A 24,672-nucleotide genomic window follows, 5' to 3' on the forward strand; every position below is an offset into this window, starting at 1 on the left:
GGCAGAATGTTCTCAAGGAGCTTCTCAGCAGGACAAGGGGATTAAACATACATATAAATAATTCGTTCAAGGAAGAATGTAATAAATGCATGAGAATACCACTGGCGTTCAATGGAGAGGAAATTCCTTTTAAAAAAGGAATCAAGGAAGACATTATGGGTGTGGTGGCATTTGGGCTGGGCCTTAAAGAAGAGTGTGCTTTCCCCTGACAGGGCAGCAAACGGGGGTTGTGGGCAGAGAGAATGTCATCAGGAAAGCTGTGAGTGTCGGAGCATAAGGGTTTTGTTGGGCTGCAGCACAGGCTACACTTCGGAGGAGATACACTAGGCAGGAGAAAGTCCTGAACTCCGGGGGAAGCTATGATCTGGGTAGAGGTACAGCCGGGTCATGAGAAGATGGGTCCTGAAGCAGTGAGGACCGAGGAAGTAAAAGGCGACAGAATCTAAGTAGAGGGAAGGAAGAGACAGGCAGGTCGCTAGGAGGCTCTCCCAACAGGTCAGGTAATGCGGCTGAAAGAGAATGATGGAAGTGGGGGGACAGGGAGAGGCAGCAAGTCTAGAATGCTCAGCAACGTGGAAGACAAGAGAGGGAGGGACAGCCGTCACAGGAAACTGAGAGACAGTCGTTCGCCGACAGGAGGGACAGTGATGCTGTTCATAGGCCAGAGTGGAGAGGAACGTCATGTTTGTGGGAGAGAGGATGATGACTCATTTTGAGCAAGCCAGCAATGCCCAGGAGACGCTGGAAAAGTGGGTCTGGATGTACACTCAGTGGTGGAGTTGGAGAAAGAGACGTGGCCCTTCTTCACCCACAAGTACCTGTAAGTCACGGCAGCGGGTGAGCATGTCCAGTGTGACAGTGTGGAGAGAGAGGGAAGAGGAGAGAGCTGGGAGCTAGCCGGACTGTGAGGTTGTTTGCCAGAAACACTGAAAGAAAATTGGCAAGGTGCCGGACCTCCCCCAGCCCTGTCCCCAAGCCTGGGAGATGGACCAGGAAGAGGAAAGAGAATGCTGGAGACAAAGCATTCAAGAAAACTGCTTTTAGAGGACTAACCCTGATTGCTGGTCTCAGAATAATCAAAGCCTATGATTATTTGCAGATTCCCTTCCCTCTCTTTCTCTTTTTTTTCCCTTCTTTCTTTCTTTTCTCCCCTCCTTCCTTCCCTTCTTCTTCCTTCCTTGCACGTTCTTGTTTTATTTTGGACTGGCCTACGGCATGGGTGGCCACTGTTGACCTAAGGAGGAGTTAGGATTCACCACTGTCACCTACAAAGGGGTAACTGTCTTTTCAATATTTGTCTTTACAACTGATTGTGGAGGAGGGAGAGCATCTCTGCCCCACAGTTGTAACACTTTGGGTCTGTTAAAGCGTGACGCATATATTTGCGATGTGACAACGTTAACATTTTTCTAACTCTTTTTTATACAACTTTTTACTTCTTTGTACTGCTCTCAAGAGCCACTCATAATATCTTGGTAACTGCATGAGATCCCAGGGCCAGAGACTGGCCACTCCTGGCATTGTGATTAGAGTCATTTAATACCCAAGGCCATGACTAACGTCTGGCAACAAAAGCTCCTCTAGGTGTCACATGTCCTGGGACCTTGGGTGAGGGCAAAAAGGGAGCACCTTATTATTGTGAGTCAGTACCATGGTCAAGAGAAAAGTCGAGGACCAGGCAGGTCCATCCAGGGCACTGCTGAGAAGTGACAGACCCTCACCACAATCAATACCCGTGCAACCAGAAAGCCTAAAATCAGTTTCAAGTAGCGATACCCACCTTTGTCTTATCTTCATACCCAGGCTTTTAATAATATATATCTATTTTTTTGTATGTTTACAGAAAGCAGTCAACTGAGCTATTCGTGGAAAGGTTTGTGGGTTTGGTTAACGAGGTGGAGGAGTATTACATTTCAGCTGGAAACACATCCCTAGAATGCCAAAACATTTAATCCAAAGTCTGGATTCCTGGTGCAATCGGAGGCACACGGCAATAGTGTGTCTGTTCGGAGGCTGGGGCGGGGGCGGTGGGGGGGGGGGCTGGGGCCAGCAAAGCATTTGATCCGAGCGTATTCCAGAAGGCTTTTATTGTTAAATTACATTCTTCAGGAAAAACCGCCCATGTCACATTTTGTAAACTTGATATCCATACACTTTTGACTGGCATTCTATTTTAGCCATAAGCGTATGATTTACAGCAAGCCTGTTTTCCCTCTTGCTTAGGGTGGCAGCAGAAAGCTTGGGGCGCTCTCCGGGCTCCAAGAATGAGGAGCAAAAGGGGCCCGGGTTTTGCTTCTCCCCAATAACGCTGACCCTGGCTGTGCCACTCTGCTCTCAGGGAGCAGACAGCAAGCTTCTCCTCACTCCCCCCTGCCATCCATCCAGCTGGGTGCAGCAGCTCGGGCTGCCGTGCCTGCCGGGAGGGGCTGCCAAGTGCCCTGCCTACTGGCTGCCTCCCGAATCCCTGCCATTGCACACACAAACACATCCACACACGCTCTGCCTCGCTCACACACGGAGCTACACGCACACGCGAGCGCATTCCTCCCTTCATTCTCTGTCTCAGCCCCTGACTTCTACAAGCCCATGGAACATTTCTGGAAAGACGCTCTTGATCCAGCAGGGTAGGGTTGTTTTGATTTCTGTCTTTGTAGCTTTAGCATTTTGAGAAAGCAACTTACCTTTCTGGCCAGTGTCTGTATCCTAGCAGGGAGATGAGGATTTGCTGCTTTCAGTTGGCTTCTGTGTGTATCTCCTTTTCCTTCCAGGACTTGTAGGATTCTTTGTGTAATTTATGTATAATTGGGTGGGTACTGATTTTTAAGAGCCCTATGAAGTGCTTTTGCATGTGTTTAAAAAAGACATTTGAAAATTGGAAGTGTGATTTATGGAAACGAAATCATCTGTAAAAAAATTGCTTTGGAAAGTAATGGTTGCTGGCCATAAAGAGACATATCTGTGATTCACCTAATGTGTTTTTAACCCTTTCTTTGCCTACAATCTATGGCTATTGATGCTAAGCTCAATTTTGTCATCATATTAAACTAACTAACTACATCTTCATATTGTCCAAAAATCGTCTGTCTGTTCTTGTAAGAACTAGGTAAAATGTGTACTTATTAGTATTTAAAAAAAAAAAAACACCCAAAACCACCTGCTCTTAGTAACAGCAACCTTGGCATTTATCTGTGCCACGAACATTTTGTTGGGTACTCTGTTGGGTGTTTGGAATGGCAGTTAAAGCAAAGCATTGATGATCATATCAGGTAGTTGTATCAGAGTCTATTAGGCTGGGGCAAAGGAAGTTTATCACAAAGTATAAATTACCGAGGACTGTGGGTGCACAATATATTACCCATATCTTTTGTGTGGTGTATACAGATATATATGTTGTTTGTGTGTGTATGCTTAGATTTTAATTCAGTTACAAACTTTTTTTCTATTTCTTTTTCATCTGAATATTTGATTCTGCATAGCCTAGCCGAAGTGAACGGAAAAGGTCCAGTTGTAGGACTAAAGAACAGAAATGTAGTATTGCATGTCAAAATTTGTTGGTTAGACCACCAGTGTAACATAGTGGCCAAAGAGCTGGTTAATGAATTGAGGTTACATTTCGTATGAAAAGGTCACATTTCATATTCAACTTTCTGAAGTTTTGGTTGCATAACCTGTGGAAGACACGAACACCCATGTGTGCCTAACCAGAGGTTTTTGTGAATCATCGTTCACATGAGAATTCATAATGGGAGCAAGTACAGTACTGTGGTCCAACACAAACATGCAAGCCAGGCTGGGAGCATCTCAGAAGGTCGTGGCTAGAAGACCACTCTGGGGCAATTCTGCAGATGAGGAAACTGAGGTCTGGCACTGTGCTTCTGATGGCAGAGTGCAGCTCTTCCTGTAGGTACACCTTTGAATCTCCGTCCCCCTTCCCCCCCCCCCCCCATGTCTCCTCTCAGTGCCTGCAGCTGCTAAATATAGCTGTCTGTGGCTGGCTGCACATGCAACCGCACACCCTATTCTATCTGCCATATCTCAGTTACAGAGTGGCCCTCCCCAGGGTCATTCTATGTACACACTACATATTTCCAGCCAACTAGGAGAGTGAATCAAACAGAAAGAGAGACAAACAGAGATAGAACGAAGTCTGGCTTGGGGCACATAAGGCAGCACCGGACAGAAAGCCGGCCCCTGGATTAGGCTCGCGAGTTTGTTTTAAACCTCGTCTTCCCTGGGCCACCTTTAGGAGATCCCGCTGCGTTCCCCCCCCCTCCCCCCCCCCCCCCCGCCCTGTCCTCCTCCTGCAGTGAAATTTAGCCTCCAACCCGCAGCGACAAGTAAAGTAAAGTTCAGGGAAGCTGCTCTTTGGGCTCGCTCCAAAACGAGTTGCTGCCCGGAGTGATGTTTAAACCAATGTCAGTGCAAGGCAACAGCCCCTGGCCGGCTTCCAGCACCTTTGTGATGCATACGAGCGCGGGGGACCGGTACTTAAAGTTGGAGACTCGAAGCCCGGGAGTTGGCTGAGCGCGCTCGCGCCGGGCTGCACTTGCTCGCGTCTGGCCGCCGGGCTCCGCGGGACGGGCCGGCTCCCGGGGCAGGGCCAGAGCTCGCTTCGCGGTGGGACATGCGCTGCGCCGCCTCTAACCGCGGGCTGTGCTCTTCTTCCAGGTGGCCGGTCGGCTGCTGAGCCCTCTGCCGCGCGGGGAGACCGTGTGCGCCTTGCCCACGGCCACTGACCATGACCATGACCCTCCACACCAAAGCGTCTGGAATGGCCCTGCTGCATCAAATCCAAGGGAACGAGCTGGAGACCCTGAACCGCCCGCAGCTCAAGATCCCCCTGGAGCGGCCCCTGGGCGAGGTGTACGTGGACGGCAGCAAGCCCGCCGTGTACAACTATCCCGAGGGCGCCGCGTACGACTTCAACGCCGCGCCCGCCGCCTCCGCGCCGGTCTACGGCCAGTCGGGCCTCGCCTATGGCTCCGGGTCCGAGGCGGCGGCGTTCGGCGCCAACGGCCTGGGGGGCTTCCCGCCGCTCAACAGCGTGTCTCCGAGCCCGCTGGTGCTGCTGCACCCGCCGCCGCAGCTCTCGCCCTTCCTGCACCCCCACGGCCAGCAGGTGCCCTATTACCTGGAGAACGAGCCGAGCGGCTACGCCGTGCGCGAGGCCGGTCCTCCCGCGTTCTACAGGTACCCGCGCCGCGCGCCGCGCCGCGCCGCGCCACGTCGGGGTGGCCCGCCGCGCGCCCGGCGGTCGGGAGGGAGGGAGGGGGCCGCGCCGCCGGGAGCTCGCCGGAGGCCGCAGGCTGCGGGGCCGAAACCGGGCAGCCCGGCCGCAGCGGCTGCGGGACGCGCGGCCCGACCCGGGTCGGGGGGCGGCGGTGGTTTGTAGATCTTGGTTCGAGAGCCAAGTTCTCTAGCTTGGCAGCTTAAAGAAAATGCTGTTCTCCACCCCCTACCATCTGCGTAAGAGGCAGCTCCGAAAACCCGTGGGCTTCCTAACTCATTTTGGAAAATCGTATAAAGCGGCAGTTGTTTGTTGGGGGAAACACCCCAAAGCAAAAACAAAACAAAACACAAAACCCACAACAAAAACCCCAGCAAAGCTCTTGGAGTCCCTAGTCAATGTCCTGCTTTGGTATTTAAGGCTAGAGGTGTTTGGGGTTAGCGGAGCTCCGAGTTTAATTTATTACTACTGTTATTTGCAATTATTTTTAATGTGCTAGCAAAATTTCCTTTCATCTAGAATTTCGGATTAGAAATATGCACGTTACTATTATGGTGAGGATGATTTTTGTTTGTTTGTTTTAGCAAGCAATTCCCAGCACCTACTTTCTCCCCCTTCCTCTCCATCCCAAGTTCAAGGGCTTTTGGACTGAATTGCGCTCCTCAGATGAGCACTAGAAGAATTGAATGAGTCTTAACAAGTTTCTGATTTCTGAGTTATCTGGCTGGGTCAGTGTTGGAGCAGATTGCTGGCGTATGACTTCTGACAGTCGAAGATTTATAGGTGTCTTGTCAGTTTACAACATGTGGCATCAAAGAGCATTTTGAAATAACTCTTCTAGCTAAGTTACATCTCTGGCCTACCGGGCAGAGAATGCCGACCCCCCCCCCCCCCCCACCCAGTGGTGTGCGGGCTCAGGTGGGTTCTGTGCCTTTCAGTCTGTAGAAGCGGTGTGAGCATTCCAGGACATGCAGTAACACATTTGTGACTTAAGTGGCCAGTGTTTTGTGGCTTTATTCTCCCCCACCCCCACCCCCATCCCCAGGATTATACTTTTCTCCCTTCTCCCATTCCCCTTTGACAGTTTCTCTGTTCTCTTTCTGATGGACCTGGGAAGGGCTTAGGTGGGAGACTCTGATGAACACCTGTGCCCTAGCCACCCAAGGCCAGCTAGACTCTGGAGTGGGTTTGGAAGGCCTCAGGGTGCCCACATGGCTGGGTACTAAGTTAGGCACAGACTGCAGACTGGTGTCTGGACTGGCCTCCTGCCCTCACCTGGACCCTTGTGCATTGCAAGCCGTAGACTGTTTTCTATTCAGTGTTCTATTTCCAGAGATATTCATAGCAGAAGAAACAGGAGGAAGGCACAGTTTGGCCCCAGATGATACTGACGGGCATCCTCTTGGGGTATCTGAACACACCCCCTATCCTTCAACCTTCTCAAAGGACTTTAGAGCATCCCACAGCCAGAGAGGTTCAGACTGAATTATTACTTAAAAGACAAAGAATGAACAAAACTTTAAAAAGGTGGCGTATTTCGAATTAATTTTACTTGTTTTAATTCAGGGTTAAAATGGAAAGAGAAAGAATCTCTTCCTTTTTTTTTTTTTTTTTAAGTGTTAGAACAAAATATAACGATTAAGTCTTATTCTCACAACCTTTTAAACTCCTCAATGTGAAGGAAGGCACTGGTATGATGTGAATTCCATAACCTTCTGGTGGACTCCAGAAACTATTTTCCTCTCCATTTAATTTTCAGTTCTTTTATTGCAAATTAATCCTACTGAATTCAATGGGCACTAATGAGACTGCTCCTTGGTGGATTATTTACTGCCTTGCTACTAATTACAAAGTGAGCATGGTCACATAAAGAGGGGACCACATTTTATTCAGAATTGTTCATCATCCCAGTGGCAAATAATATCACTATGATATGCCCCATCTTAAACTTTTTGCATTGGATGATATTCAGATATGTTTGGAATAGTGAAAAAAAATGACACGGAACTTTAATAATGAAGTAAAAACTCATACACGTTGGATTCCATGTGGAAACTCTGTTTTAGAATGATTTTTTTCTTTGTAGTTTATTTCCTATAACGTCCTTGGTTTGAATGCTGCCTCTCAGGAACCAGGGCAGAAGAGACGACTTCATGCAGGTGTTGTTTCAAATGGACAGATGTTATTTAATATTTTTACCCTCTCAGTTTTCGTGTTTGAATAACTCTGGGTACAAAGAACTGACCAGGCTTTTGTAGAAACTGTCTCTTGTCTTCAGTAGTTTCCAAAGTTTTGGGAGTTGAAAGCAGTGTTTTGAAACTGCTTGTCATAACCCTGGGGATCATGAAATCAGTTTAGTGATTCCAGAGCATTTTTTTCTTAAGGAATAAAATAGAAAAGAATATCACAGAAGATATCAGAGTGCATGATATTTAGTAAGGGTGGGTTTTGTTCTGGAAAATTTGTTTTAATTATATATGCTTGTATGAGCCGACTATGATGTAAAATGTATTTCTTGCTGTGGAAGTTTGAAAGTTAGTGGCCTAACGTGTTACGATCAGTAGAGACAAAAAATTAGGGTAAGTGGTTGGTCGTTTTAGCTTACACAAACTAAAAACCTATTTAAATTGTCTTTATTTTATTTCCCCCCTAGAAGTTAGCTGGTGTCTTCAGGTCAGTTAGATTAAGCTTTACTGTTTGTGATTCTTAACGTTTCCATTTGTAAAATGGTGCTGTCATGTGGATTGTCCCGCCGAATGTCCCGCTGGGATGTTCAGAGAATTTATGTGAAGTTCACATCATTTAGCATGAAGAGATTATGGTTACTTTCTTTCTAGGGGCCACAATATGCAGCCGTATCGATCTATAGAGGAATGTAACAGATAAAACTGCCCTGGGCATACAATAATGTGAGAAAGATGGTCACGCGTCCCAACCAATTGTTGAGAGGGAATATATTTGTAAACAGGCAGAGCTGTGACTTTGCAAGATGTGTCTTACCTGAAATCTCAGCCTCAGTTCTTTATAGTGTTCAAACAACCTAGGAGGTTTGAATAAAACTAAAGGTGAAATGTAATTATATCCACCTTGTTTTTAAAAATTCAGGTTAAGTCTTTAGTGCTCCGCATTCATTTTACTTTTACTACTCAATATTCTTAAAGGCTCAATGTTGCCCCCGCTTCTTCCCCAAAACTTAGCAAACACACCGATTTTTTGCATCAGAGTCAATGCCCAGTAATTGGTATGCTGGCTGTGTGCATATTTTGAGTGAATAGTATGTTCTTTGGTGATCATTTAAAACTATTTCTCAACTTCGAATAAAGCTCATTTCTAGGGAGAGATTTGAAGAGCTAATTTTCAAGTTTCCAATAATTCTTTCCTTGTATTTAGGTGATATTTTAGGACCCTTTATATCTGTTCTCATTTTATTCATTTAAGTTGTTACTGTTTACCTGACATTTTGCGCTGGTCTAAGAATAGTTGAAGGAGCCACATACTGCCTCGAGAATGAGTGGATTTTAGGTTGAAAGCAGAATCACATCTTGAATCCCCATTTCATTTTCACCTACTCCATGTGGCTCGTACCTGTTTGGTAGAAAGCCTCTGAGAGATAATTGCCACTTATTCTAATCTGCTTTCTCGCACTCAGTTAATTTGGATCCTTGGATGGCTTTTGTGAATATATATATTTCGGATGGGACATTCAGGATTTGGGAAGATCCCGGTTTAGCATTTTGGTTTCCTATTGTTTTAAGACTATAAAAGAAGGGGGCAGGGGGCAAGAACACAATGGCGGGAAACATACACATCAGGAAAAACTATACAAGATGGCAAACTTTCTGTTAATGATAAGATATTAATAATTATGTCAGGTGGGATAATATATATGAAAGCAGTGCATAAACTATCCAAGAGTTCAATATTGTATTATTTCTTTCCCCCAGTAATATTCATTCTGGTGCTTTTGCAAGCTAAAAGATAGTAGGAAAGGACAAATTTAAGTGGTCAGGAGTTGCACTGCAAATATAAATTAATGGTAATGTGAGATAATTTTTCTGTGGAAGTCAAATTTAAATAAAATCTTTATCACCATCCGCAATATTTGTTTGCAGCCAGGCTTCTCATAAATAACGTTTGTTTATAGATACATTTTAAAAAGTCAAAACCCTGATTATGTGAAAATAGTTTTACACAAGGAAAGACATGAATTATAATTATATTTTTTTCTAAAACACCTACTCAGCACAAAACTAATACATCTGACTCCTCCTTGCGACATTAGTATTATTTTTAATGTAACTTTAGAAGAACCCGGCACAAGGAACCGCATGCTAAATGTGTTCCTCTCTTTTCCAGGATACATTGAATGGACAGGACAAATTAGTCATTTAGCTTCATTCCAAGACACTGTTTGCTTTTTGAAGAAGGAAAGCATAGAACGGCCACAACTGTTTAGCACAAGACGCACACTCCAGAGAAAGATGCTTTATAAATCCCCAAAATGCAGACACTTGAACACAGACCGACCAAAGTGAAAGTGTGAGAGATTTCATAGAAGGGAGGCAGCCTGTCAAAGCCATCAAGTAGTTTTATTTTATATTTTAAGCATTGCCAGTGCATTGACAGATAATGCCATTTTTTGAAAAGGTGTGTTTGAGCTGTTCCCTGCTCCACCCCTAAAACGCGACGCTCCTGCTGTACTCTGAAATCCGGAGAATTCAGTGGGCTGGAGGTGAAGCCCCTTTATGATATTCTTGATCTCATGAGGAAAGAAACCATACTAGCTGAGTTTTGCACCTCGGAGAATATTGTTAGGAATTTTGAGGGAGGCTCTGCATTAATCAGCAACACTTTCAATTATATGTATATGTCTAGACCCTGTTAAGAATATGAAAAGTAGAAAGACAACTCTTTTGGTCCCAGCTGACGAAATTGGATGTAGTTTAAGAAGGTAAATAATTTCAAGAAGCTGTGTCAAATAAGAAACGGTGTGACTGCCACTTGTAAGTGATGTGGTGCTGTGCTGAAGAGATAATGTCGCGGGTGGTACTGGGGGTGGTGAGGATGAGAAGGCAGTGACAGTGGCAGTGAAGTTCTGGTGTTAGCTGGGGTAGGCAGCCGTTCTAGATGTCTGTTTCATAGCCTGGAGAGGTTTATCCCACGCTGAAATCAAATTCTTGTAATGTACTTCACTTATTTTGGGGTGGTTATAATTTAAGTAAATAGTCAATATTTCAATGATGATATTATCAATTATATGAATACCATAAATCTAATAAGTGCTTATGACTACTATGCAGAAAATTTGAAAAGAAATCTCCAAACAAGCCTGGATTTTTTTTTTTTTTTTTTTTGGTTTTCCCTCTGCACTTCTTCGAGGGACAGAATTGGGTCCTTAGTCTGCTGCAACATCTATTTTAATTGTGTGCTCATTGATGAGATAGTAGGCTACTTTGTCTTGTAATTTTCTACTTTCTGTGAATTACGCCTTGGGAAAAATAGAAGTTCACTTAAAGCTAATAGAGCTCATTAAGAAACGTTCAGGACTAGATATTTCCAAATAAGCCCTGGATAAACTCGGATGGGGCTCTTCTTTTTTATTTTTTTATTCCTTATTTTTTGGTAATGTTTAGTTATTTTTGAGAGAGAGAGAGACAGACAGAGCATGAGCAGGGGAGAGGCAGAGAGAGGGGGAGACACAGAATCCGAAGCAGGCTCCAGGCTCCGAGCTGTCAGCACAGAGCCCGCCGCGGGGCTCAAACCCACAAACCGTGAGATCGTGACCTGAGCCGTGGGACGCTTAAGACTGAGCCATCCAGGCGCCCCAGGGCTCTTCTTTTAGACAGTTCCCCAAGTGTTGTCAGTTTCAGGGGGGTAGAGAATGGCCTCCGCATTTTAACGCTCAGATTCTCACCTCCGGCTCAGAAGCTCCAGAGGGGTCTGGTCCCAAAGCCCCCTGCTGCCATTCCCAGCCTGCATCCTCCTCCAGCTGGGGGGCTCCTTCTGCCAGTTGCCAAACAGCGGCTTGTGTAGGCCCCCAGCCGCCGATGTGGGTGTGCCAGGCACCACTTCCTGGGCAGTTTTCTTGGCAACTTGACTCACTTTTCTCATAGAAAGACTTGGGATTTTTTCCCCTAAGATCCTGGAGGTAAAAGGCAATTTTCTTTTAATTTCCCTGCAACTAAATGCTGTTAGAAATAGTAATTTTTGCATTGGCATACTTCCTCTGTTCTCTGCTGATTTTTTAAGTAATCCGTTCTCATAGTTTCTCCTTTCTTTGCTTTATTTTCTAATGTTATTTAAACTTTTTGGCTTCTTTCCCCCTATCAAGTTAGTTTGTTTTCTTTTCTTTTCTTTTCTTTTCTTTTCTTTCTTTCTTTCTTTCTTTCTTTCTTTCTTTCTTTCTTTCTTTCTTTCTTTCTTTCTTTCTTTTTCTGTTTTAGTTGCTCCCTCTGCATATTCCCAGATTTTTTTTCTTCCACCTATTCTGGTTTATTTCTTTATTGACATGTTTCATCTGTTATTTTAATGAAATTTGGAACGGGGCTCAATAGAGTTCCTACCTAGCACGGGAAAGCCAGTGTTATAAGAATAACCCAGAATAGCATTAACTACAGGAAAAGCTTTAAAAACAATTTTTTTCTTGTCTCTCAGGATAGAAATTAAAAACAAAACAAAACAAAATCAGAAAGAAATTTTCACTTAAGTGGGATTGCTTTGACAGTTCACTCATTTATTCATTCATTTGGTTACCTTGTCTCACGTGTATAGTTCATCAGTGGCACAGATGAAATAAAACACATTTTTGTATTCCTAGCAGTTCACATATCAGTGTTAGCGCACAGTAGGTGTGTGGATGGGGGGAGCCTGAGGGCCAGTCTTCTGCATGTGTGTTTGTATGGAGATAACTGAAGGGCAGCCTTGGCCGCTGTCTCTCTCAAAGTTCTAGGTCCATGTGAATTTACACAAGTCATTTAAAGCTCACTGGAACTTTTCATTCTGTCAACAAAAACACTCCTTTTTGAACAGTCAGGTGCACCCATGATTCATTTTACTTATATCACTAAAGTATTTTCATTGATGTGTTTTTTTTTTGTTTTGTTGTTGTTTTTTGCTTTTGTGAAATTTTTGCAATACGACATTGCCAGAAACATAATTGATTTTAAGGGTCCTTTCTGTTAACTTTACGTTTTCTGCCTCTTTTTGGAAGACCTTACAAATGATTACATTTATTTCTGCAAGAATATTTCAAGCAATTCAGAAAGAAAGGATGTACCTTCTGAGTACAAGATACAATTTACTTACATGGAGAAATTATTTTCTTTAACTCTCTGAAAACCCCGTGGGACCTTTGGAAATCTGTTTGATTTCTAATAGGAGGAATCCCTGAGCACTGGTCCAAACAGAGATGTATCTTATTCAATGCATTCGTCTCAGCTCTTAGCAACGTGCGTGGCACGTGGAAGTCCTGAGAAGCTTTTAGCTGAGTGGATGGCTGCTGGTAGGCAGCAAACATCAGTTACACGGATTCGTTCATGTCCCTTACTGGAAGAATGGCCATTCAGGAGGGGGTCTTTAGATGTGATTGGAGGAGTGCGGGGAGTTTGTGAATCCCTCTCCCTCAGGAATAAAGGTAGAAAGGAGTCCGAGGGATGTTCCAAGTACAGTTGATTCTCATTATTCGGGGATTCCATATTTTTGAATTTGCCTACTTGCTAAAATTTATTTATAACCCCCAAATCAGTACTCATGGCACTTTCTCGGGCATTCGCAGACATGTGCAGAGTGGGGAAAAATTTGAGTCATCTGACATGCATGTTCCCAGCTGAGGTCAAACAAGGCGACACGCTGCCTTCTTGTGTCAGCTCTCCTACTGTGAACAAGTGTCCTGTGTGGGTCCATGCAGTGCCACGCTTTTTTTTTTTTTTTTTTTTTGGCATTTTTGTGCTCTCTGTTGGTGACTTTGCTGTTTAAAAGGACCCCCAAGCCTAATGCTGGAATGCTGTCTAATGTTCCTAAGTGCAAGAAGGCTGTGATGTGTCTGATGTAGAGAAAATGAGTGTGTTAGGTAAATTTTGAGCATGAGTTATAGTGCTGTTGGCTGTGAGTTCAATGTTAATGAATCACCAATACGTGTTAAATATGATATCTTTAAACAGAAACACACATGAAATGAGGCTATGTATTAATTGGTTGATGGGAATGTTATGATCAGAGGCTTGCAAGAACCTAATCCCATATTTCCCCTTGGAGCAGTGGGTTAGAATTCACTGATTTACTGTTCATGGAAACTTTAAAGTCACCACTACCGCAAATAATGAGACTTGCTACTATGCGGTAGAATGATTTCAGTACAGATTTGGGAGGCCGGCAGCTTAAGTTTCTGGCTTGACTCCTGCCTAGCTGTAATCTCCGGTTCAAGCGTGCCTCAGTTTACTCGATTGTAAGATGCCAATCAAAATAGGACCTATCTCTTTCGGTTGTTGTGGGGATTAAACAAGTTCATAGAGGTTTGAAAACATGCCTGGCACATAGCAAGTCATTATTTTTATGACTTCTTGAGAAGACAGTTGGCATCTTTACCCCGAAGAAGGTGACTATGAGGGCTCTTTAAGACTCTGGAATGTTTGTGACTTCCCTATGTTTGTTTATTTTGCCTTCAAGGGACAAACTTTAATACCCTATTGTGATTAGAAGCTAAATTCTTTCAACCTAAAGGAAGCAGGAAGCTAATATTTCTTGGAATGCTTAGTATATGCCAGGTGGTATTCTAGAAAAACAAAACAAAGCAATTGTAATAAACTCCAAATGAGTAAAAATAAGTATATCAATAAAAAAAGTGAGGGGCATTAGGCACTGTGGGCTGGACCAGTTCCAGAGAGGGAAGTGGTTGAGCATGTGGTAAGCAGTTTGTGGAGAGGCTATGGTGTACAGAGGGCAAGGAAGGCATTTGTCTGTGATTTGGAAAACAGGAACACGGAGAAGGGAGAGGGACGGAGGTGAACATTATAGCGCGTCTGCGAAAGTGCATTTTCAACCGTGGCTGCACGTTGGAATCAAGGATGATTTCAGAATCACCCAGGTGGTTTTGCCGTGTTGGCCCTGTGGGGGACCGTCGAAAGCCAGGTCTGCCCGATTTCCTAGTCTTCGGTTCATCCAGCCACATGGGTCTCAGAAGCAGAGGGTAAAAAGAGTGCTGAGGGAGAAGAGTGACTGTGACATTAATTTCTACTCATCGTCTTTCCAAAATAAGATTTGAGGTAGGCAGGTGCGTTGGGTGCTGACCGGATGCAAAGTGGGGAAATTGAGGAAATGAGGCGGTAGACTTTTGCCACAGGATGTGATGAAATTAGGAAACGCGCACACGCCTGTGCCCTGGAGCCTTCGTGATGTAGGGTTGTGTTGAGGGTTTAGATAATTGACAGTAATTGAAACCCTTAGACCTCCCCGCCCCCAACCCCACCCCTGCCAGGGTCCTCTTTGCTTTAACTCTTCAGAGAGTTGCCATACACGAGACTCCAGCATGGTTTATGCAACCTGAAACCCCTAAATATCAGTACAGTTCATGCATTGCACCAAATTTCCAGTTGCATGTTTGGAAAGTTCCCTGGAGGCTTTGACGTGGAGGACTTACTTAAAGCTCCCTTCGTGTACTCTGTCATGAAGTATTTGGCAGAATGTTTTTGGCAAATAGAATGTGTGCAATTTTTTAATTAAAATTTTTTTAAATGTTTTGTTATTTATTTTTTGAGAGACAGAGCATAAGCAGAGGAGGGGCAGAGAGAGAGGGAGACAGAGAGTCTGAAGCAGGCTCCAGGCTCTGAGCTGTCGGCACAGAGCCCCACGTGGGGCTCGAACCGAGAAACTGCGAGATGATGACCTGAGCCAAAGTTGGATGCTTAACCTACTGAGCCACCCAGGTGCCCCAGAATGTGTGCACTTTTTAATGCTTCCTTCCTTCCCCCCCCCCCCCCCCACCCTTTGCGTTTGAGAAAACTCACTTATCAATAAGGGATATGGGTGGTATCCAGGTGCTCCAGCGGGACGTGAGCAATCAAATCAGGGTGCAGTTTGGTGAGGCTTCCCCACGCTGTTCAGTTCTCATGGCTGCCGTTTCCTCATGTGACTGCCAAGAGTCATCAGCTAAAAGCAAGTCCTTGAAATCTCAGCACAGGTTTCAATGCGACTCCTTGGATTAGCAGCGAACTGGAGTCTCCTTGAGTGCCCACACGACTTGACTTGCTGTGCCAGTTGTAGGCCCCACACGGTGTGGGGCTTTCTGGTTCCTTGTTCTTTGCTTCTGGTGCTCAGCAGCTGTGACCGATGAAACCAGAGTTGCTTTTCTAAGAAGTCTGTGTTTGACCTTGGGAAATGGCTAGCGAAGTGATCAGGTAACTTGGAGAAGCGTTCACTTGTTCTAGCATTTCTGTATCCAACAGCTGTAGGTCCCAGAAGCGCAGTCCCAGTCATTTATAACATCTGAAAACACACAGACAAGAAGTTTCTTCTCAGATGTTTCTCATGTCATTCTCTCATTTTCCACACATGGCCAGCTCTCTGTTATTGCTGCCATAAGTTCCTTATTGGCTTTTCAGCTTTCGAGCTTTCACACTCTGATTTTTCAATTTGCTACCTCAGCTTACTACCCAAAGTATATACTTGATTTGATCCTTCCTCTGCTCAAAACCCTCCTGTGGCTTCTCACTCGTCACAGAACACGTGCAAACCCCATTCAAAGCCCTTGTAATTTGATTCTGACTAATCTCCTCTCATCCACGAAGGTCCTGTTCAAAACCATATTTAAATGGCCCTTCCCACTGCTTCACAGTTATTTCCATGTCTAGTGTGTACCTTTCTTTCGTCTGGTCCCATCTCTGTTAGACCAGGAGTCAAGGTTCAGCTCAAATGTCGCCCCTACCAGCTGGGTTTTCCACCTGGCATTCTCTCAGATGTTCATGGTGCACATAGCACCTTTTTTAAAAAATTTTTTTGGTACTTCTACAATGGAAATTCCCACACAGAATGCCTTTCATTATGGCTGTAGCTAAATTTGTCTATGGATTTTATTAATTTTAGAGGTTAAAGTAATGTCATAGAATTTATTTATTAATGGATATATTCACTCGGCGATCTTTTTTTTTCTGGCAAACTTTATTAAATGTTGATCAGGTACTGACCTCCATGTAGATATTGGATGCCAAATCTGTTGTCAAGTTGCTTATAGACTGAAAGGGGAGATTGATGAATGTGTAAACAGTTAAAAAAACAGTGGAATAAGAATCGTCACAGAGAAGACACCAGTAGACTGTGGAGGGGCCCTTCACCCGATGGACAGCCCCCATCGGTGATGCAGAGGTCCAAAAAGTTTACTGGAAAGAGGATTTAGCCAGGCAGAGAAGGGCAGGTGAGGCTGTAAAGAGATGCTGGGTCCTACTGCCTGATCCTTCCTATGTTTCCAGCCCAGTTCCTTTGACAGAATAACTGCTCAGTAATTTACAGAGCCAAATTGTTGAATTCAGCAAATAAAGGTAGGTTGGGAAGAATCAGAGAAATAACTTGAATAATAGCCATTGCTAGTTTCTTTTGAGCATAGTGCACCAGGGACCTTGCTGAAAGCCTTACATGGAAGATCGCGTTGGTATTCTTATACCAACCACAAGATGCTGGTACTGTTATTATTCTTAGTTTACGGCTAACAAAACTAAGACCGAGAGAGGGGAGGTGACCTGCCCAAGTCACACAGCCAGTCATAATTCAGTAATGGAAGATCAGGGACTCTAAGTCTAAAAGCTGGACCTTGGAGCTTAAGTTTTACCCACTAGAGTATACGCGGAAAAATTGATAGGATGTCTCCTGTCGCTGACTGGTTTGCTTGGCGGTTGGCTTGTTAATTCTTTGCAATATTTTTATAGTTAGTTGTGACAACGCTTTAATCTTAGGTTATGTCTCCAGGTTGCTTCTTTTAGTTTTATGGGAAATGAATGTTTTTATGGTATTTGCTAAAAGCATGTTTCAACATTTTTCCCATTAAGTAGGGGGATGGTTTTCCTTTCTAGTATCAGAAGGAGCCATTGAACAAAATCCTACACAGAATTCCTGATAGGAATCTAATGCTTTTTTCTGTGTGTGAAACTCACCAAAGAATTTTAAATCTGGACAGAAATATAGCATTCATTTGGTTCAATCCTCTCTTTACACAGAAAAGTTCATGAAATTACAGTATTTTAAACCTAGGAGGGACCTTACGCATGATGTGTTCCTACCTCTTTATTTTCCAGGCAAAGTGATTAAAATCTAGAGAGGTGAAGGGGCTCCCCCAAAATATCAGTGTGGGCAGAGAACCAACCCATGTTGCTAGGGGGGTCAGAGAACCCATGTTGCCTCCAGCCAGTGACTTCATACTTGACACATGGAGGTGTGACCAGCCTCCATTCACTGAGGACATTGTTGTGGTGCTAGCATGGAGAGCGGAAGCTTAAGCAGAGTGGAATGGAGGAATGCCTGATAGTGATCGCTGCAGAACTGTAACGATGGTAAAAGTGAGTGAGTGTTCCAGCCCTGCCTGTCTGGACAGGCCATCTGTTTAATTGGCATATGGTCCGAGGGAGAATTTACGATCCTGGTTTGCCACTTCAGTGTTTTTTGTTTGTTTGTTTTTTTTTTTTTTTTTTAACGTTTTTTTAAATTTATTTTTGGGACAGAGGGAGACAGAGCATGAACGGGGGAGGGGCAGAGAGAGAGGGAGACACAGAATCGGAAACAGGCTCCAGGCTCCGAGCCATCAGCCCAGAGCCCGACGCGGGGCTCGAACTCACGGACCGCGAGATCGTGACCTGACTGAAGTCGGACGCTTAACCGACTGCGCCACCCAGGTGCCCCGCTTGTTTTGTTTTTTAAGTAGGCTTCACATCTAGTGTGGAGCCCAACATAGGGCTTGAACTCAGGACCCTGAGATCATGACTTGAACTGAGATCAAGAGTTGGACGCTTAAATAACTGAGCCACCAGGTGCCCCTTGGTTTGGCACTTTGGTTTCAAGACCCTAGTAGAAACTTACTACCTGTCCTTACATTCAGATCATGTCCTCTCGGTTCTAATAACTGTATCTTATTTACTTAGTGATTGAAGAGTGCCTTTCTTGTTTTCTTTTTTCTTTGTTCAGGACTTAACAGGAATGACTAGATTTCTCTAGAGACTTATATTGACTCTTTTCAGATTTCTAAGGCAGTTGGGCACTATTTTTATTTCACAATTACAAATGTGAAAATGGAACTTGCATTATTTCATAATAGATATTTCACCTTAGTATTGGCAAATTTAAAAAAGAAATAGCTCAGTCTGTGCTTGACCCAGCAGCCTGGTTACAATATAATTTTTTTAAAATGCGGTCCTGTATTGAAAAACATGCGTCTTCTTTGCAGGTAATTAGTAAGCCCGATGTTGGTTATATACTGTTTACTATTAAATGTTTCCCTTTGTAGTTTAATATTGCTCCAGGAAATGAAATGTAAGTTTAATAAGAATGGCAATTGATGGAACCATATGTCCTAAGTATAATTCATGTTCCTGATAAATGTGTTAAAGAAGGGCATGTGTGGCCGATGGATTATAACTGTACTAACCTAAGATCATTTGACACCATTTATTCTACAGAAATTTATATTTATCAAGGCGGGATTTATAATTAAACAAAACTATAGATTTTTTTCACTTTCAATTCTTTTAATGTTACTGAACTGTTAATCAATTTTAACAGCTCTGTAACGGTTAGACTCGTCAGGTAAAATGTATAAAAAGGAGATATTAATCTTGTAATTCACAACAGTGTAAAGAGAATCATGTAGAAATTAAATCTGTTTTTATTAACATTTTGTGGCATTTGTATGTATGGAAGAAAAATAATTTGAGGTGATAGAACTTACTATATAGACTTTTCAGGTTGCCCTTCTTATTTCTTTTCTGTTCCGTGAAAAATTGTAGACCAAAATGTATTTACTTCCGGTTGTGAAAGTGCCATCAATATGCTCTCAGTAAAATGATCTCCACTAAGAAGTTGAAAACACAGCTACCGCAGTGATATTTTGAGAGGCATCTGCCCTGCGATCTATGTTCTGGTGGCTCCTTATGAACAGGTGATGTGACACACAGAAATGATGATTAGGTCAGTGGCGACTTTTTCTAAGTCAATATTTCTCCTCGGAAGATGATTATTTTAATCTTCTCAGAGTCCAGGCTAAAACTTTCTAATTGGATCTACGCAAGGGAGAGCAGCAGCAGGAGGACGGAAAGTGAGAAAGATCAATTAAAGCCCCAAGCCTCATGGGACTTTGCTAGATAGTACTTACCTGTGAATGACCTAAGCTGTGTGAATCAGAAGGTACATTAGTCTTTAAACTTCCTAGGTAATTTTAGTAAATGGGTGAATGTTAATTTAATGTGATATCCCATTGGCCCAAGACCTAATGCACCTTTAGCGTGCCTAATTTTGTCTAAAACCGGCTTTTGTCTCTTGATGAGAAAAGCATGGTTAAGCCTGTTATGATTAACCTTCCCCACTGTCCTGAACTCAACTCTATAATTTCTGCCGGGTTTTTGGATCTCTGTTGTCTTCTCTGAAAAGCATTGTAATTGAGATTGCCAAACAAAATATCGGATGTGCCGGTAATTTTTAGCCTCAGATAAATAACAAAAAGTTTTAGCCATAACCATGTCCTATGTGACAGTATACTAAAAAAATCTTTATTGTTTATCTGAAATTCAATTTAACGGGGCATCTTGAGTTTTTATTGGTTAAATCTGGCAGGCATAACGGTGTTGCCTTACTGTTTACTGTGTTTCATTTTTGAAGCCTGAAGGTTATTTTTTATGGCTTCCCCTTCTAGCAAGTACACAGATACCTGCCTGTCTTTTCCCTAACAGGAAAGGAGGCAGGCTGATACAGAATTTGCACACTTATTTTTGCCATTGTCATTAATTGTAATTAAGGACATAGGGTTTAGAGTAAACACAGAATGACATAGGTATTCATTGTATCCCCTGACAAGATACATGAAATACAAGGGCACACATTCCAACGTTAATATTACAAGATTACAATTTTGCATGAGGAGAAAATCAACAAGTAGGGTCTGGTTAAAAGAGACCTTGTGGCCAGAACTACTAATTAGTAGCTTTTGTTGAGTAATAAAGTGAGTGCTATAGAAACAACACTTTTCTTGGTTGTCTTGGGGGAATTCTCTTATATTTTTGTGTCATTATTAGATTTCAGAAAATAGCGTAGAAAGATTATTCTCTGAAGCGCTCTCTTCTCGAGTGTGAAAGATTTGGAAGGAGAACGCACCACTCCTATCTAGATAACACGTTAAATAGATTTGCGTTTCCCCTCTTCCACTCCTTGGGTTGCAGCACGTGGGGGTGGTAGACTGGATAGAGAGCTTGCGCTTGGACATCGTGGCTTGGAAGACTGGGTGGGGGCTTATGGGGAAGGAATGTGGCGTGGGGATCTCCCTTGAGGGAGATTGCAAAAAAGTCCAGGCTGTGGGGTGAAAAAGGAGGTGCGCTGGAGTCAGTGGTATAAGAAATCCTCCAATAATCTTCTGAGTGTAGTTCAGAGTGTAATCTTCTGAGTGTAACTCTGAGTGAGTTAGCCGTATGTGTGTCGTTTTCTGGGGGGGCGGGGTGGGGGGGGGACGTCTCTGAAGTCTTTTGAGTGAGACCACAGGGAATGGAATATGAGCGAGAATTTCCCAAGTCCTTGGAAATATTTCCTTTTACTCCCTCCCAACCCAAGGACCACGAAGAACCCCCAGAGTCACACCCCAAGACATAGCTTGGAGGTAAGAGTTGAGCAAGGCTAGAAGGGTTTTCTCCAGTGTTCTCAGCTGCTTAGGAAACTAGTGGCTTTGACTGGTGGCAGCTGAGGCCACTGGCTAACAGCTGAGTGGTTTCGTCCCAACTGGATGTGAGCCAGGCTTGGGCAGAGTACTGGGGATGGGAAGGTAGTGAATCAAAGGTTGGCTTGTTTGGTTGTTTGTTTTTGGCTTCAGAGCAGGCTTATACCTTGCAGGACTATAGCAGAAGATTCAGGAAGAGTTCTTCAGAGGTAAATATAAAAAGTTATAAATACCACTTACAAGGGCAATAAAGATAATGTCATGTTGATTCTCCTCTGACCAAGGCCAAGTCTTGTACGAAGGTGGAGTAAGTGGGGTAGAGACTGAAAAGCTGAGTCCTTATCCCCAGAGATTTCAGGTTGCTTCTGACTCTGCTGTCTAGATAAGACCACCGGAGGATACTGTCTATTAATTGCAGGAAACACTAGAGGCTGCTGTCCAGAAACGAGAGGAAACTACAGATGCGGAGGCTATAACATGCCAGCCCGTGCTGGGAAGCCTGAGGCCCTGATGTTTCCAAGGAGTAAAAGAGCAGCTGTTTCTCCCCCCACCCCATCCTCATGTCACGGCATTTAGTAATTCCATTTCCAAGGTCAGATTGTTTAAAAAAAAATCATTTGAAAATTTCTCTCAAATCATATAACTCCAGTTTACAACATTTTTTTTTTGTCTTCTTAATTATACAAATGAACCAAGCCTTTTAAAAACAAATTCTGTTCAATCCTGGGCAAATTTTTCAAGCATATCCGTTCTAGAGGGTTGTTGTGACTCCAGAACCCCAGCCCTGACCTTCTTCTCAGCTGGATGTATGGGGGACGGGGGGGGGGCGGGGGGGGAGTGGTCAGCGGTTCAAACTTCACATGGTGGCCTCCATGGTGGCGAGACAACAGGGCAGGACTTTGCCGACCTGTCTGTAATGCCTGAGTTTGGTTTTCGAGAATGTCATGATGTTCTGGAAGGTGTGGGATGGCTGCGGGCCCAGGTTTCCATCGGGTTGATCAGGTAGTTGATGGTGGTGGCCAGTTCTTGGTGGAGTTTGGGATCGGCTCAGGGATCTGGTGGGTGTTCTGACTCCTTCAGTCTCAGGCTCTGGAAAACATCAGTGTATGTACTTTGCTCACTTCCTGGGCGCCACATTGGACCATCGAAATCACTGTTGGGCATCTGGTTTAAAGTGATCAATGCGGCCTGCTGACAGGCTCTAACTTCACTGTGATGATGTTGTGAAACCTCCACCTAGGTTCACTGGATGGCTAACCCAGTTTGCTCATTCATTCATTCATTCATTTGTTCATTCAACAAATATTTATTGACCAACTACTGTATGTCAGGCACTGTTCTAGGCACTGAGAATAGACCGGTAAAAAAATCGGACAAAGCAGTAAAGGTTCCATTGTGAAGGTGACACTGAAGCAAAGATTTGAAATAGGGAAGGGAATGGTACCAAAAGGATATCCCAGTGAAAAGCATTTCAAGCTGAGATCATAGCAGTGAAAAGGCCCTGAGGCAGGAGCATGCCTGGTGTGTAAAAATTGGAGAGGCCGGGATGATTGGAATAGAATAAGAAGCTGGAGGTGAGTATGAGAGGACTCTGGGGGTCAGAGTGAGTAGAGTCTCTGTAGGCCATTGTCAGGATTCTGGCTTTTACTCAATGAGCTGGGGAGCCAAAAGAGGGTTTGGAAAGAGGAATAACTGATCTTTTTATTTTGCACGTTTTCAAATACTTACAGGAATGGAATAATATAATGGTCCTTCATGTACTCAATACCCAGTTTTGACAGTTATATTTTATTTGTAAATATTTCTGTATGCATTTCTAAAAGATAATGACTATTTAAAAAACACAACCACACGAATTGATTTTTAAAAATTAACACTATTTCTTGAAATGTCAAGAATTTGAACTGGTAGGTATTTTGAAGGTGGAGCAGATGAGGTTTTCTGGTAGTTTTCAGACAGCATGTGAAAGAAGGGTCAAGGTTTGCATAGTACTTAAAATACCCTTCACTCTTGCACACTTATTGTGAGACTACTGTATGCTTACTTTAAAATAGGTTTATAGATTAACACCAGTATCTGGCTTCAGGATTTTTAGGGGTTTTTTTCGCAAACATTATCCAATGCCATTAATTCTTCAGCTACGGAAAATCGTGTTATTCCTATTTTCAAATGAGGAGAAATGGCATTGTTACTTACACGATGAGGAATTTATTCTCAGGTCAAACTGCCAGTTCCTGGCAAACCGGAAGCGACTTTTCCAAACTTGATATTTCTTTTGCTCTGTGATCTGTTCTTGTCTGTGGGAAGTTTGGGCAGGCACTTGAACACAAAATCAGGCCTGATTTGCTCACCTCTTAAGGTATTTCTAGTTATTTTGTGGATAACGTGAAACCAGTCGAATATAATTCACTGAGTTGAATTCCATTTAAGTATATTCAAAAGATTTATTGGCTGCCTCCTATATATTGAATGTTGCTCACAGGGATTTCATAGTCTAACAGGCACACAACCTGTGTAACCATTTATTGCCACGCAGTGTTAGGGAGGGCTGAGAAGATGTGGGCATGATGTACAGAAGTAGCAGAATGGAGAGGCTGAGTCTGGATACGATTAGGATTTCTTTAGGCTCACCAGGCTGGGTAAGGGTATTCTTGGTAGGAAACAATGTGAGCAAAGGTGTGACTGGAGCAAAGGTATGACAGGTGGGGAAGTAATTGGCACATATTTGTTGCTGGAAGGTGGGCAAAGGAGCAACAGGTGGTGAGTCTGGAGAAAGGGACCGAGGTGTTCCAGAGGGTTCTAAGTACTTTCACTGTAAGCATCTTTGCTGCAAGCATTTTGGCTGCAAACATTTTCAGTGCATAATCGGCTGTGAAGCAGTTTTGCCATAAAAGATAAAAGAAAAAAAAATAACGGGTTGATAGTTTGGTTTGATCGACAGTCTGGTTTCCTGTCTCTGTTGACACAGTGCTCTCATTTTTTATTACATAAATTTCAGACCTCATTATGGTCTATATAGTGGTGCAGAATTTTGAACACACGTTTCCTGTAGCGTTTTGGAATATCTTAATGAACATGTGACATAAGCCAAAAATGAATAGTAGTGCAGAAGGCTTTCACAATGTTATACAAAGATGCATCTTTGTGTTGGGAAACTGATGTCTCTCTTAACGAAGGAGGGAATTTTAGAAAAAAAAAAAAAAAAAATGCAATGAGGAGATGAATCAACAAGCAAAAAAAAAAAAAAAAAGTCTTCAAAAGACTTTAAAGACAAGTGCTTAGGTATAGTCCACAAAATAAAATCAGTTATTTGCACAGTGTTGGTATAAATCTGCACTATACATTTTGAGTGTGCTCAAATATTTTGTATTTGCAATCAAGTCTTTTTAACTTGTTACTTACTTTTCATGTTTCATTATGTCCTTATGGGGAATGAGTTACGTGGTGAAAATGCTTGTGGCAAAGATGCTTATGGCGAAAACGTATGAGGCTTCCAGAGAGCACCTTGCAGATGTTACCCTTAGTCAAAGAGATAGTAATAGCATATCAGAAC

The 24,672-nt window shown here is 43.4% G+C and overlaps 1 protein-coding gene across 4 annotated transcripts in view; it reads left to right on the plus strand.

Annotated features, from left to right (window-relative positions):
- The first annotated feature begins 35 nt into the window (after positions 1 to 35).
- The window catches only part of ESR1 (estrogen receptor 1), a 281,456-nt gene continuing 256,819 nt past the window's right edge, over positions 36 to 24,672 (plus strand). Inside the window, exons 1-2 of one of the 4 annotated variants that reach the window (XM_032593265.1) lie at positions 36 to 820; positions 4,669 to 5,190. In XM_032593265.1, the coding sequence (XP_032449156.1) occupies positions 4,739 to 5,190 (452 nt within the window). In that variant the 5' untranslated portion in view covers positions 36 to 820; positions 4,669 to 4,738. Of the gene's footprint in view, positions 821 to 2,428; positions 2,625 to 4,668; positions 5,191 to 24,672 lie in introns of those variants that run through there. The other 3 variants (XM_032593266.1, XM_030316608.1, XM_030316609.1) reach the window with 3 other exon arrangements.

This window comes from Lynx canadensis, chromosome B2, assembly GCF_007474595.2.
Source record: "Lynx canadensis isolate LIC74 chromosome B2, mLynCan4.pri.v2, whole genome shotgun sequence".
In the NCBI taxonomy this organism is placed as follows: Eukaryota; Metazoa; Chordata; class Mammalia; order Carnivora; family Felidae; genus Lynx; species Lynx canadensis.